Genomic DNA, 13046 nt, shown 5'->3' with positions numbered 1-13046 from the left:
CTGAGCTGTCAGCCCAGAGCCCGACGCGGGGCTCGAACTCACAAACTGTGAGATCATGACCTGAGCCGAAGTTGGACGCTCAACCAGCTGAGCATTTCGGGTGCCCCGAAGTATTTCCCTTAAAACTGAGAAGATCTAGGCTAGGGAGATTAGACTAATAACAGTTAAGGAATAGGAAAATGGAACATTGCATCTAGACAGGTGTTGCTCTCCAATTCAGAAGATCCCATCTTGATGGACTCAGGATTTGGTCCCAGGCCTGATTCCAAAGTCTGTGGTGTTTCTGTTATGCTAAAAGCTTCTGTTAATAACCATACATTATATTGAATAAGCATGTATTTTTGCAGAACAGTTTCATATATAATTCCTTTTTTTTTTTTTTTTTTTTTTTTTTTTTTAATGATGGAATCCAGTGCTGACAGGAATTCTCGCAGAGCAAGAGGAACATGGTCAAGGCATGCTACTCTCTGGCTTTGGAGCTGTAGAAACTCGGCAGGCAGAAGGAATCAATAAGCAATAAGAAGAAGGAAGCATCAGTTGTCCCAAGCCTGAAGGATTGGAACTGTAAAAACGTTTCTGGAAAGACTTTGACACAAATCTGGTTTTAAATAAATGAGGGTTAGAATAAGCAGTGATTTGTGACTAGACTTCAGTTTAATAACTGGTGTTTGGGGATTCTCTGCTTAATGTTTAACTGCTTATATAATTTTCTCTATATATTTTTAAGTTTATTTATTTTGAGAGAGAGAGAGTGCGAGTGAGCAGGGGAGGGAAAGACAGAGGGAGAGAGAGAGAATCCCAAGCAGGCTCCCTCCTTTCAGTGCAGAGACCAACATGGGGCTTGATCTCATGAACCATGAGATCATGACCTGAGCCAAAAGCAAGAGTCAGACACTTAACCAACTGAGCCGCCCAGGTGCCCTGAATTTTCTATATTAAAAAGGCACAATTGAGACGCCTCGGTGGCTCAGATGGTTGAGCATTTGACTCTTGATTTCAGCTCAGGTCATGATCTCAGGGTCATGGGATTGCTCCCTGTATCAGGCTCCATGCTTAGCATGGAGCCTGCCTAAGATTCTCTCTCTCTCTCTCTCTCTCTCTCTCTCTCTCTCTCTCTCTGTCTCTCCCATTGCCCCTTTCCCCTAAAAAAAAAAAACAAAAACCCAACCCACAACTGAATGAAAGGAGTCTTAATCCCCCTCAAAGCCAACGAGTGAATCTTTCAGCACCAATATCCACCTGCAGGCAGAACAGGCCAGGGGGTGAGGTGGGTAAGTACTGAACCTTCAAATCCAAGCATCAGTGAACAGCAAGCTAAGTGTCCTCTGAGGCAATTCTCTCTCAGCCAATGAAGAACCCAGGCATGAGCCAGAGATGAGACCGCAACGGTATCCCCCAGTCAGGAGTGGAAATAAAGCCACAGTGGCATTGTGACCCTCCATTCAGGCCTGGGGTGGAACTCAGACTTAGCCACACTGAGTATCTGAGCAGGACACTAGAAACTGCAGAACTAGATGTAATGGAGCTGGGCGGCACTCAAGCCTCTAGGCTCGATCCCTCTTTGGGATTGTAGGGCTTTGGTGGTGAGACGGAGTTTAGAGAAGGGGCCTCGGGCCACCACAGGTGCCTCCAAGCCCTTGGCCCCTTGCCTTTGCCAGTATCCAGCCCCTGCCCTGCCCCTGACTTCCCAGTGGCGTTGGGCAAATGACTGCATCTCATTTACTCCATTGCAAAAGGAGTGACTATGGCTCACCCGGGTTGGCTGTGAAAATGAAACAAGACATCGCCTTGAGAAGCACTTGTGAGGCATTGGAGCCCTGGTTCACAACATGGCACACGTGCCCTGCCCCAACCTGCCAGCTGTGCTGCTCTGAACGCCAGAGACGGGCCAGCTCTGCAGAACTGTGCACATGGACTGGCCTTTGGGTTCTGTCCCTATTTCTGCATCAGTTTGGCTATGCTCCCTTCTAGAAGATCTTCTCTGTTCTATTTACTGTGCAAAATGCTAGAAACTGCAGAACTAGATGTATTGGAGCTGGGCAGCACTCAAGCCTCTAGGCTCGATCCCTCTTTGGGACTCTAGGGCCTGGGGCAGGGACCTGGCCTCTGTCTCTCCCCCTGACCCATCACCTTTATGCCCTCTTCTGATGAGCAGGACCGGACAGCTCCTGGACGTGGGACTATCTTGCCTTATACTCTGGGTCTAGGAATAGTTCAATGACTGGGGCTCCTGTGGAGGATTCTGGTGGCCAAGGCTGGTTCCATGCACACCAGGACAAGCTAGGCAGGGAGCGGTTGGGATGAGTGCTCAAGAGCCGCTGACACCTCATCCTTGAGCACCCAGAATCAGTCACATCCCCTCTCCCCATAGGTGCCCCCTGAAAACACTCCAGAAGTGTGAGATTGCCCTGGAGAAGCTCAAGAATGACATGGCAGTGGTGAGTGGGGCACCATGGCCTGGTGGTGTCCAAAGGGCCACAGGCATCTGTGGGGAGAATTCAGAACCACAAGCTGAGAGAAGCCTTCACAGTCAGGAGTGGGCAGAGGGGCCATGCTGCTCAGCCTGGGGACCTTGCCCAGGAGTCTTTTGCCAGGTCAGGTCTGCTGTGCGGAAGGAGAGTATATGTGGGAACATGGGAGAAGTCACCCTGTGGCTGTGGTCCTGGGGTGCTTTCTGCAGCCCCCAGGTGCATGGGCTTTCTTGTATGCCCATCTCCACCATCAGGCCTCCACCCAGCCCTGCCCAGCCCCAGTCCAAGCCCTGGGGGAAGGGAACTCTGGGGAAGGTCAAGGCTGCAGAAGGCAGGAGAATGTATCCAGGATCAGCCGTATTTGTCTCCAGGGGGCAGAGGTTGTGGGGAAGCCACAGCAGTCTGGCTGTGAAGGATAAGGACTTCAGGGTCTGGAAAGCCTCCCCAAGAGTGGGCTGCTAACGTCCCCACTCCCCATCCTGTCACAGCCCACGCCCCCACCACCCCCGGTGCCGCCAACCAAGCAGCAGTACCTGTGCCAGCCACTCCTGGATGCCGTCCTGGCCAATATCCGCTCACCTGTCTTCAACCATTCCCTGTACCGTACATTCGTGCCAGCCATGACGGCCATCCACGGCCCACCCATTACGTACGTACAGTCCAGGGTTCAGCCTCGCAGTGGGTGGCGGGCCGTGGGCCACGGGCCACAGCCTAGTGTGGTGTGGTGACCATGGTGGTCTCTTCCAGGGCCCCGGTGGTATGCACTCGGAAGCGTAGGTTTGAAGACGATGAACGGCAGAGCATTCCTAACGTGCTCCAGGGGGAGGTGGCCAGATTAGACCCTAAGTTCTTGGTGAACTTGGACCCATCTCACTGCAGTAACAACGGCACCGTCCACCTGATATGCAAGTTGGGTGCGTACAGGGGAGGGCGGGGCTGGTGCTATGGGAGAGTGAGTCCCGAACTACAGCCCAAGGCCCTGGAGCAGGCCCAGCACAGGCCCGCATGATCCATGTGGACAGGCACTTGGCCTCCCACAAACAGGCATGCTCACACCACACCCTGAAGCCCACCATCCCTGTGTCCTCCTGGATCCTCACACATACCTGGCCCAGGAGGTGCTCTGAGGGCAGAGCCCTGAGCCCACAGAGTCTTACCTCTCACCGGCCTGCCGGGGAAGCCCCTCCCTCCCAACCAGATACGGCTGTGCTTGCCTGAGGCCTTAGGGAGATGTGGAAGTGGGAATCAGAGTGACCTCCAGACTGCAGCAAGCCTCACCAGAACCTTTTGGGATATGAAGAGCCCTGTTTAGAGCAGGGCTATGAGGCAGGGCAGCCTGGGCCAGGTCACAGGCATAGACACATGTGTTGCAGATGACAAGGATCTCCCGAGCGTGCCGCCGCTGGAGCTCAGTGTGCCTGCCGACTACCCCGCCCAGAGCCCACTGTGGATTGACAGGCAGTGGCAGTACGGTGAGCCAAGAGGACAGCCTTGGGGAGGCCTCACGGCTGCCGTCTAGGGACCCTGGTAGGGGGCATCAGCTCAGGGCAACCGAGATTTGCTCTGTGCCCCGCAGCTGAGGCCCCTCCTCCCCTTTCTCTGCTGCCCCTTTGTGGGCAGGAGTGGGTTGCCCAGAAGTCACTTGGGAAGAAAGGGGTCCATCCTGTGTCTGCAGGGCGGTCACCTATAGTGAGAGAGAGGCGAGCAGGTCCAACCGCCTTTGTGGGCCTCTGCAAGGCTGTTACGGGAGTACAGAAGGAGCTTGGGCTTACGGAGACCCACCTGGGTGACATGGCTTCAAACCAGAGGCCCGGAGAGACCCCTGTTGATGGTGGCCAGTCCCCCTGCAGTGCAGAGCTGGTGCATAGGGCTGGGATCCCAAGGCTGTCCCTGAGAGAAAGCCCTGGGCTCCAGACCTGTTCACATTCCAGTTCTCCACTGACGCATGGGCCTGGGAGGGGACCGTGTTGGCCACCCCACTGTGTGCGGGAGATGGCATCCTGGTCATGTTGACTGGCTTCGATGCCCTAGACGCCAGCCCTGTGTCTGTGGGGTGGCCTTTCATAAAGAGTTGCTTGTGCAGCCCAGGGTCAGGCCCAGCACTGGCTGTCCCGGCGGAGGTCACAGCGGCACTCATGGCCCATTGCTCTGTTGCAGACGCCAACCCCTTCCTGCAGTCAGTGCACCGGTGCATGACCTCGAGGCTGCTGCAGCTCCCAGACAAGCACTCGGTCACAGCCCTGCTCAACACCTGGGCGCAGAGCATCCACCAGGCCTGCCTCTCCGCCGCCTAGCCACCCACCCACTGGGGACCACGGGGATAGCCGGCAGCCTTGTCGGGGCCACAGCGGACACGCACCTCACGTTGGACATTTCTAGGTGTTGGCTCCCTTAGAGAACCTGGGCTTAGATTAGCTTTCCTGCTTTTATCTTCTGCCTTGGGGACCTGCCAAACATTTTCCCATACTTGTACGTGACTGGGGCAGGTGGCTGTGGAGCTGGCTGCTTCGTGGTGGGGTTGGGACTCCCCCACCCCCACTCCCCCCCGGGAGTCGGACATGCCTCAGCCCTGTGTGCTCCTCCTTGGGCTGCTGTCCCCTTGGCTTCTCCAGGGCCCATGTCCTTCCTCAGCAGCCTGGGGGAGAACTCCAGGTCTCGTTAGAGCCTCTTGTGTGTGTGCCAGAAAACTTTTTGTTTCTGTAGGGGAACATGGAGAGCATAGGAAACCCTGAAAACACACACAGAATTCTCTGGTCACGGTTTTGGGTTCAGACCCTTCCACCATTGCCGTGGGGGGCACGCCACTGGGAAGCTCCTGGATCCAAGGGCCGCTGGCTGCGTCTCAGAAGGAAAGTCGGCCAGCAGGCAGTTGTGAATCCCCTGCCATCACCTGGGACTCATACCTCATGGCATTCTCCCTTTAAGCCATGGGGGTCTGCTCAGCACTGTGGGGGTGCCTAGGGAGCAGGGACACCTGAGTGGATCCTGTACCTGGCACCGTGCCCACTCACTGGGCACTTGGGCCTGTTCTTGGGTCAGGGCAGCATCCTCAGGACCTGGCGTCATCAGAGCTGCTCCAGAGAGTGAAAGCTCCCTGACAGGGCATCAGCCCTCTGGCAATGAGAGGTTTCCCCTTTTGTATGTGCACTACCGTGTCATCTGTGGTTCTTATAATAAATTTATTATTCCTGTGTTTGTCGTGAGTTTGTCACTGTGTCCCCTCCCACAAGTCTGGGACCACTATCCAGTGAGGTATGCTTTCAGGGCTGAGCCAGATTCCTCACCTTGGAGACGGCCGTGGATGCCCAGACCTTAGTTCACCCTTTTTTGACAGTATCAGTGCCTCATCCTGGTTTACCCCGAGGTTTCTGGCAAAGCTCCTGCTGCCCAAAGAAGAGGCAGAGATCAGCACTGAGGAAATGGCCAGTGGGGCCAGTAGCCCTGTCCTGCCAGGGGAGGGTCGACACTAAACTGACCACACCCATGAGACCTAGGAAGCTTCGGTTCTGGTGAGTAAGGGGGTGGTGAGGCTCTTGGGTGGGAATCTCAGGGTGGGGCCCCAGCGCCCTGGAGAGGACCATTCTCCCATGGCCGTGGCCCTCCACAGCAGAAGGCAGGCTCGGTAGGATGGCTCGTTAGCTGGGATTGTCAGTGTGGAGGCTGGACGGCGCTGTGGCAGGGGGGACGGGACTTGCCCTTGTGCCTGGAAGGCAGTCCCAGCCCAGCCAAGGGCCAGGAAACCCCCTGCACTCAAAGAAGGGTGCATGCTGCGCCTGCCCGTGGCGCAGGGCACCCACCAGGCCCTGGACAAGTCCTGGTGACTGCCCCAGTGGGCCCCTCCCACCGCAGGGAGCAGAGCTGGGGGCACAGGGCAGGGCAGCCATGTCAGAGAGCGGTGAGGGATGAGGTTCACAAGTGGAGAAACGAGCTTTATTTCCAGTCTTCAACAGGTAGGGTAATACTTATTTAATGTGTTTTTGTGTAAATGCAGAATAGCAAAATACTGAGCAAGAAAATAGTGTCTCGGTTCTGAGGGCAACCAAGTACTTTATCTGCCATGAACTTTGCTTATCTGGAATTTCACGCGGCCTAAACGTGTTCGAATTCTTTTGAAGTGCTATCTAGAGAGGGTTAGCGTCTCCAGCTGTAGGGCACTGGCCTGGCCCTGACCTGGCATGCAGACGCCGACACGTGCCGCCCGCCTCAAAGGACAGAGCGGTGCAGCCGCCGGCGCTGCACCACCTGCAGCCTTTTCTGCCGCTCAGCAAAGTTACTCTTCAAGGTCTGCTTCAGCGCGGGCAGGATGGGGCGCTCTGCCACGGGCATAGGGCTCAGAATCAGGCTGGTAGGGCAGAGGGAGGTCACTACAGGTGCCCCCGGGAGCAGGAGCGGAGACTTGGCTGGTAGCAGGGCCCCAGGCAAGGCACTGAGCTGTCCCTGCCCCTTAGGTACTGGGCTCAGGCCACCCCACTCTCCCCCTGCCGGTGGGACTCACCATTTCTTGGGGATGCCCTTGGTGGGGACCTTGGGGAGCTGCATGGCTCCCTGGTGAAGGGCCTCCTGGTCCCTGGTGAAAGAGGAGTCGGTAGTGAGCCCCAAAAGAGCAGACCTCACCGGGATGCGGTGGGGGCCACGCCGAATCACTCACTTGGGAGAGCTGGGGCCGGCCTCCTCAGATGCAGCCTTGGGCCTCCTCCGGTTCCCTTCCAGGAGGGCCTTGAGGCGCTGCAGCTGGAAGGCAGGGAGAAGAGGGGCAGTGGGCGGGGTCTGCGGAGGCACTGGGGTCCCCGCTGCCTGAGCCTCACCTCTTGGGCCTGCAGGAGGTTGGCGTTCCACAGCTGGCGGATGACCACTTCGCACTGCTGAAGCGTGGTGGGCTTGCGCAGGTGCAGGGGCAGATTCATCACGGGGGGCTGCTTGCCCTTGTGCTGGCTGCCTGCCACCCAGGGGGCTGCTGAACTGGACGTCTCCACTTCTTCATCTCTGGAACAGGCACTAACAGCAGCCCAGAGCTAGCCTGCCAGGATTGGTCTAACCACCCGCCACCTCTCTTGAGGGCGGCATCCACACCAGTGTGCGGCTGGTGTGGGGAAGAAGGGTGTGTCTACACAGCCTCCTCGGGGTCTGGTTCCCTTCTGCTGACCAGGGTGCTCCAGACGCCAGGTGGCGGGGGTGGGGGGCCACTCTGGTGCCAGCTGTGACCTGGGCGTATCCCTTCCTCTCCCCTCAAGGTGCACTGAGGGTCAGATGTGGTTCAAGCTGTGTGACTGCCCTCAGTCCTGACCCCACACCCGTGGGGCTGGTTGAGAGGGACTCTCAGTAAGGACCGTGCAGAGAAGCAGGACCCCGTCCTGCTGGCTGAACTACCCAGGGGACAACAGGGTCTCTTCGGATGCAAAGTCCAGGTTCACTGCTGCTTTCCAGGAAGTCCCAGAAACAGGGTCAACCCGGTCTTGCTCTGGCCTGCTGGCTCTGTGCCTTGCGGAGGCCAAGCACATTTCCCAGGGTGAGCCCAGGAACCCAACTTACTGTTGTTCTTTTGCTTGTTGTCTTGGTGAAAAGCAAACTAATGTAAAGGCCAAGTTACTTGGTTCCATTTCTGTGAGAAATTAGTTTCTGGGCTGCTGTTGGCACCCTCGTGTGGGCTCAGGTCAGCACAGGGCATTGCCCGCCAGATGGGCCTGCCTGGAGTGAGTCTGCTTTCACTCTGGAGACTGACCCATTTGGAAGGGCAAGGCAGCTGGCTGCTTCCAGAATGTGAACCTACGAAATGCAACGCTGGGCCCACAGGGTACAGGTGAGCCCTTACTTGGCCTGCCCCTGCACCCCTGGAGCGTTGTCCCGCTTGCTGTTGTGAAACAGGGCAGCAGCTGGGGTCTTCTCTTCCAGGTCCGTCTTCGGAGGAATGTCAGTTTTTGAGTCTTGCTTCTTGGAGAAGCTGGGCCGGGGCCTGGCCTTTCCTTGAGAGTTGGCTGTAGATCAGACCCAGACAGGGCAGTCACTGTGGGTGGGCATCAAGAGCCAGGGCCCACGTCCTCCAGGATTGGCTGTGAGTGCCCAAGGAGCGCCTGCCCTCTGCCTCGGTTTCCTCCTTGTAAAGGAGAGATGGTAACAGAGTCCCCATTGTGGGGGCTGCCAGGTGACCCAAAAAGGGGGTCTGTGGGTGGTGCCTGCTGAACGCTCTAAAACTACTGCTGCTGTAGAAGCTGGCCTCCCCCTACTTGTACTGGGTCAGTCTCCCATGCCTCGGGGAAGTCCAGGGGTCAGGGTGGCCCCGCAGCTGTTCCCTGACTCTGAAGCAGCACCCCATTTGGGGCAAAATGAAACTGTATGAGAGTTCTGGGACCCGGCCTGCACAGACTTCCTTTCCACGGACAAGGCCCACGGCCTGCCTAGGCCCTGCATGGAAGGGGCAAGGGCCACACCCGGGGAGGATGCCTGGCCTCTCAGGGAGGCCGAGTGCAGAGAAGGGGCTATTAGCTCCCCTCACTCTGCAGAGGACACCACAAGCCCAGAACGCTAGGCAGGGCTGTCCCACCTGTATCCACCTGCTTTCAGGTGTTTGTCGTGTTTGACAAGCAGGGCTTCTGCCAGGCTGCCCTTGGAAGACCACTTAGGAAGGCTCAGGGGCTCCTCTCTTTGTATGCAGGCAGGGTGTGCCTGCCACAGGACCTTGTGCCCCACGTTGATCTGACATTCACTTCCTTTGTAGCCAACCCCGCTTTCGCTTTCATAGTCTCCCTCTGGCCAATCCATGGTCCTGTCACACCCCGCCTCGGCTCCTTCCTGCTGGTGTCAGCTGACGGCACCTGGCGGCCACCCTCTCTGGCTCCCTTCAGCTACTCCTTAACCCTTAAGTCCACAGAGCTTGGCAAAGGTGCAATCTGGTCAGCACCCCACACTGGCCATCGGGGCCCAGGGCCCCAGTGGGGCACGTGCCCCTCCCCTGACCCTGAGTTCACAGAGGGTGCTGGCATGCCACCTGACAAGGTCGAGTTTGAGACGGACTTGATGGACTGAAAGCTGGAATTGGAAGTGCTGCCTGTGGGAAGTGCACCGGGTTAGTCTGAGATGGTGGCAGCACCACCTTGGTCCCAGCTTTCCCGGACACTTCTGTGCCCCGCTGTTGGGAGGGGCCAGGCCACCCGTACCTTCCTCCTGGCCCTGCAGGCCTGTGTGTTTGTGTTTGTGTTTGTGTTTGTGTTTGTGTTTGTGTTTGTGCAGAGCCCTCCCCCCCGCTCTGGTGAGGCAGAACCAAGGCCAAGGGGAAGGTGATTTCTGGAAGGGCCATCCAGAAAGCAGCGGGCTTGGGCCCGAAGAAGCAGGCCCTGAATGGGAGGATGGCCTCTTCTGATAGCCCACTGGGGACCTCCGACCCTGCAGGACTGGGACCATTAACAGGCCCTGCCACTTGCCCAGGATAGCTCACTGGAACTGCTCTGCTCCGCTCGAGGAGGGCCCACCACCACTGTTCCCATATTCCATGTCCCCTAGGAAGGGAGCCCCGGGACACCCCCAGACTGGGGCATACCAGGCTAACACCTCTCAGACCACCTCTTGATGTCAGACTTGGCCCCAAAGGTATGTGGGGGGAACAGGCCCAACACAGCCTGAGTCTCCCTGGGTTGGGCTGGAGGACAGGCAAAGAGAAAGGGGCTGTCACGATGAGGAAGGGCCTTAGACGAGTGACTGCAGGTCTCTCTGTCTCTACACTTGGTCACAGCAGACATGGCAGGGAGGATCCCCAGAAGGACTGTGCCCACAGCCGTCTGTGCCAGAGGCACAGGGCTGGGGGCTGCCATAGCAGCAACCCAAGTAAAAGAATCCAGCAGAGCCGCAAGGCTGGGGGCCCGGGGGCGGGGTGGTGGTGGCAGGGGTGGGGTCTCGGCAGCCCCACCCCAAGCTGCTCTTCCTGCTTCCTTACTGCAGACTTCAGGCCTTGGGATCCCCGAGAGCCCCACCTGCTGTGCTTGGGTGCACAGTCACCCACACCATGGCGGGGGGTGGGGGGCAGTGGTGTCTGTCCAGGTCCCCCAGGATTCCTCCCCACTGGGATAGTACATGGGCCAGTGCAGCTAGCTGGGTAGACACAAGCACTCTGGAGGGGCTACTCCTGACAGAAGTAATTTCCCATCAGGCACCCAAGGGCCTCAGTCTTACCTTTCTTTGGCTTTTGATTCATTATTAGCTTGTAATGGAGATCTGAAAGCAAGCATGTGCACTGGTCATTTTTGAAACTGCAGCCATTTGGGGAGAAGAGGTTTTGGCTTGCCCTGTGCACTCCCCGCTGAACCCCTGAGAGACCTCACACATGACCTTAGCAGCCAGGACACTGCCCCATGGGCCAAGCCTTTACCCTGGGTGTCTTAGGGCCAGCAATGCCTCTAGTTGTTCCCTGAGCCAGAGCCCTTGGGTGAGAGCCTCGCCAGGAGTCCATTCCTCTGCCCATGACATCTATAGGGCACCCTCTGCTAGGTGGAGCCCCAAGCTCCAGAAGAACAGAGGTGAGTGAGTCAGGATGACCCAGTCCTCCAGGAGCCCCTAGTCATGGATGAGCAAATGTGGTCAGAGCAATGATCAAGTGACACCCAGAACGTGGGCTGGCCACATCCAGCCTGGGCATCAGGGAGGGACAGGGGTGAGACTCAAGACTCCTTATGTCAGGAGGAGGGAGTCCTGACATCATGGTGAGCCCTTGATCTAATAGCACTTCAGGTAAAGGCAACAGGAGAAAGGTGGGGAGAAACTGAGACAGGGCTAAGAATGTGGGGGGAGGAGTTCCAACTAGAGCATAAGGGAGAAGAGAGGACAGCAGTGTCCCACCGTGATAGGCCTTAAGTTCTGCTTCAGGCCTGGCCCATGGCGGTGAGGAGCCACCAGCGGGGCAAAGTTAGGAAGGACCTGCCCTGAGGAGACGCGGGGGCAGGGGGAGGTGTCCAAGGAGGGGCTGGATGGGAATGGCAAGTCGGCTCTCGATCTGTGTTTAGTTTGTGAAAATCACTGAGCTGTACACTCGCACTTTTTACTTCCATAAAAGTTTTTAGAACAGGCGGGCCCGACTTGCCTAGAGAGGAGACTGCGACCCGGCTTACTGTGGGAAACGCTACACAGCCAGACCACCCCACCAGATCACCAGATGGTGGGGCGGCCCCGTCGACCCCGCCCACGAAGACCCAGGTTTGGGGCCCGGGGGTGCGGAGGAGGCAGGGAGTCCGAGACCCACGTAGCAGGACCCGGGGTGGGGCTTGCTGCCCTGTGTCCTCCTTATACCCTGTTTAAGGGTTTCTAAACCTCGTGTTCTAGAGTCCACGAGTGTTTCGGTACTGGAGGCACCCGGGAGCGGCAGGTCTGCCTCTCCCTCGGGCCCCAGCCGCGGAAGACGCCTCACTCGCGGCCGCGGCGCCCGGACTCACCCTTGTTCTCCCGCTTGAGGTGCTCGATCTCCTCGTGGAGCTTGACCAGTGTCTCCGAGTGCTGCTGCTGCAGGAACTGCAGGCTCTTCTCCAGGTCCACGACCCGCTTCTGCGCCTCGATGAGCCCAACCTGCGTGCTGTGCTGCGCGGGCTGGAGGATGGCGGGCGGGCGCAGGCGCGACGTGCCCCGGGAGCCCGGGAGCCCCGAGCTGGGGGGCCGCTGCCCGGCCGCCGCCACCCCCGCGCTCATGTCGCCGCTGCCGCCGCCTCTGCCGCCGCCTCTGCGGTCGCTGCACTCCCACTTGGTGGCTCGACTGCCCCGGCCTGGTGCCGCGTCGCCATGGAAACGGGCGCGAGCGGGCGAGGGGGGCGGGGCGTGCGGCGGGGCGTCGTCTGTGATGCCCGAGAGACCACGCTGCTGGTGGGGGTGGGGCCTGCGTCAAGTTTGCCTGAGCTCGTACACCCTGACTTTGAAAGGCATCCTCTGAATTAAGGTCAGATAATCGTCCGCCTTTACAGTAGGTCTTACTGTCCAATTTTCTATGCTTGTTTATTTTAATAGTTCGCTTCTGGAATAGATGATATGGATTACATATTCAAAAATCCAAAGGTAGAGGACTTTCTGCTTTATGAAATGTGGACAGAATATATGAAACAGCCACCTGGAAACAACGAGAAGAACAAAAAGCAAAGTGGACGAAGGCAGCTCTTGAAAGAAGAGCTGCTTGGGGCGCCTGGGTGGTTCAGTTGGTTAAGTACCCAACTCTTGAGTCTGGCTCAAGTCACAACTGCGAGATGGAGACCCGTGTCAAGCTCTGCGCTCTCGAGAGCAAGGAGCCTGATTGGGTCCCTCTCTCTCCCTGTCTGTCTCTCTCTCTCTCCCTCTCTCCTCTCTCTCTGCTCCTCCTCCGCTTGCATGCTCTCTTTCTCTCAAAATAAATAAATACAACTATTTTTAAAAAGAAGAGCTGCTTTTTCCCTGAGCTCTCTCTTCTGGTCAGCCAGACCTCAAACAGGAAGCCACAGTCCTATTGGCCGCAGAAGGCAGAGGATGGAGTTTGGGAAGGACACTGCAGCTGGAAACTGAGGGGGCAACACAGTGAAGTTTGGAGCCTCTGCAGGTGAGGAGTTGAAAGCAATAAACTTCAAATATGTGGCTGGC

General features: G+C 57.6%; 2 protein-coding genes across 3 annotated transcripts; one reads left to right on the top strand and one right to left on the bottom strand.

Annotated features, from left to right (window-relative positions):
• Positions 1-1839: 1839 nt before the first annotated feature.
• Positions 1840-5666, top strand: LOC128777044 (mediator of RNA polymerase II transcription subunit 15-like). Of its 2 annotated transcripts, XM_053902320.1 has the most exons (5): positions 1857-2438; positions 2960-3120; positions 3219-3385; positions 3845-3943; positions 4629-5666. In XM_053902320.1, exons 1-5 carry the CDS (start codon positions 2430-2432, stop codon positions 4763-4765), a joined length of 573 nt encoding a protein of 190 aa, XP_053758295.1. In that variant the 5' UTR covers positions 1857-2429; the 3' UTR covers positions 4766-5666. The 2 variants fall into 2 exon arrangements, with proteins under 2 accessions (XP_053758296.1, XP_053758295.1); XM_053902321.1 differs by lacking the exon at positions 3845-3943 and having other exon boundaries at positions 1840-2438.
• A 713-nt stretch (positions 5667-6379) lies between these two features.
• On the bottom strand, positions 6380-12218 carry LOC109258605 (coiled-coil domain-containing protein 74B). Its single transcript, XM_019435517.2, has 7 exons — positions 11885-12218; positions 10632-10673; positions 8281-8443; positions 7277-7454; positions 7120-7202; positions 6967-7038; positions 6380-6813 (listed from the first exon to the last, which is right to left on the bottom strand). The coding sequence occupies exons 1-7, from the start codon at positions 12132-12134 to the stop codon at positions 6675-6677; spliced, it is 927 nt and encodes a 308-aa protein (XP_019291062.2). The 5' UTR covers positions 12135-12218; the 3' UTR covers positions 6380-6674.
• Between the last annotated feature and the right edge of the window lie 828 nt (positions 12219-13046).

The sequence above is a fragment of the Panthera pardus genome, unplaced genomic scaffold (genome assembly GCF_024362965.1).
Source record: "Panthera pardus isolate Hobbes unplaced genomic scaffold, ASM2436296v1 HiC_scaffold_15, whole genome shotgun sequence".
Taxonomy (NCBI): domain Eukaryota; kingdom Metazoa; phylum Chordata; class Mammalia; order Carnivora; family Felidae; genus Panthera; species Panthera pardus.
The sequence above is the reverse complement of the archived record's forward strand: the minus strand, read 5'-3'. Positions and strand labels throughout refer to the sequence as shown.

What these genes read in the sequence shown, in the direction of transcription:
- LOC128777044 (XM_053902320.1), top strand. An exon ending in CCACCTGATATGCAAGTTGG is followed by an intron (nt 3,386 to 3,844) that starts GTGCGTACAGGG and finishes CATGTGTTGCAG; the next exon opens with ATGACAAGGATCTCCCGAGC. An exon ending in TGACAGGCAGTGGCAGTACG is followed by an intron (nt 3,944 to 4,628) that starts GTGAGCCAAGAG and finishes GCTCTGTTGCAG; the next exon opens with ACGCCAACCCCTTCCTGCAG.
- LOC109258605 (XM_019435517.2), bottom strand. Translation starts at nt 12,134, where the DNA reads ATGAGCGCGGGGGTGGCGGCGGCCGGGCAGCGGCCCCCCAGCTCGGGG. An exon ending in GGGGTGCAGGGGCAGGCCAA is followed by an intron (nt 7,455 to 8,280) that starts GTAAGGGCTCAC and finishes TGCCTGTTCCAG; the next exon opens with AGATGAAGAAGTGGAGACGT. An exon ending in AAGGGCATCCCCAAGAAATG is followed by an intron (nt 6,814 to 6,966) that starts GTGAGTCCCACC and finishes CTGCCCTACCAG; the next exon opens with CCTGATTCTGAGCCCTATGC.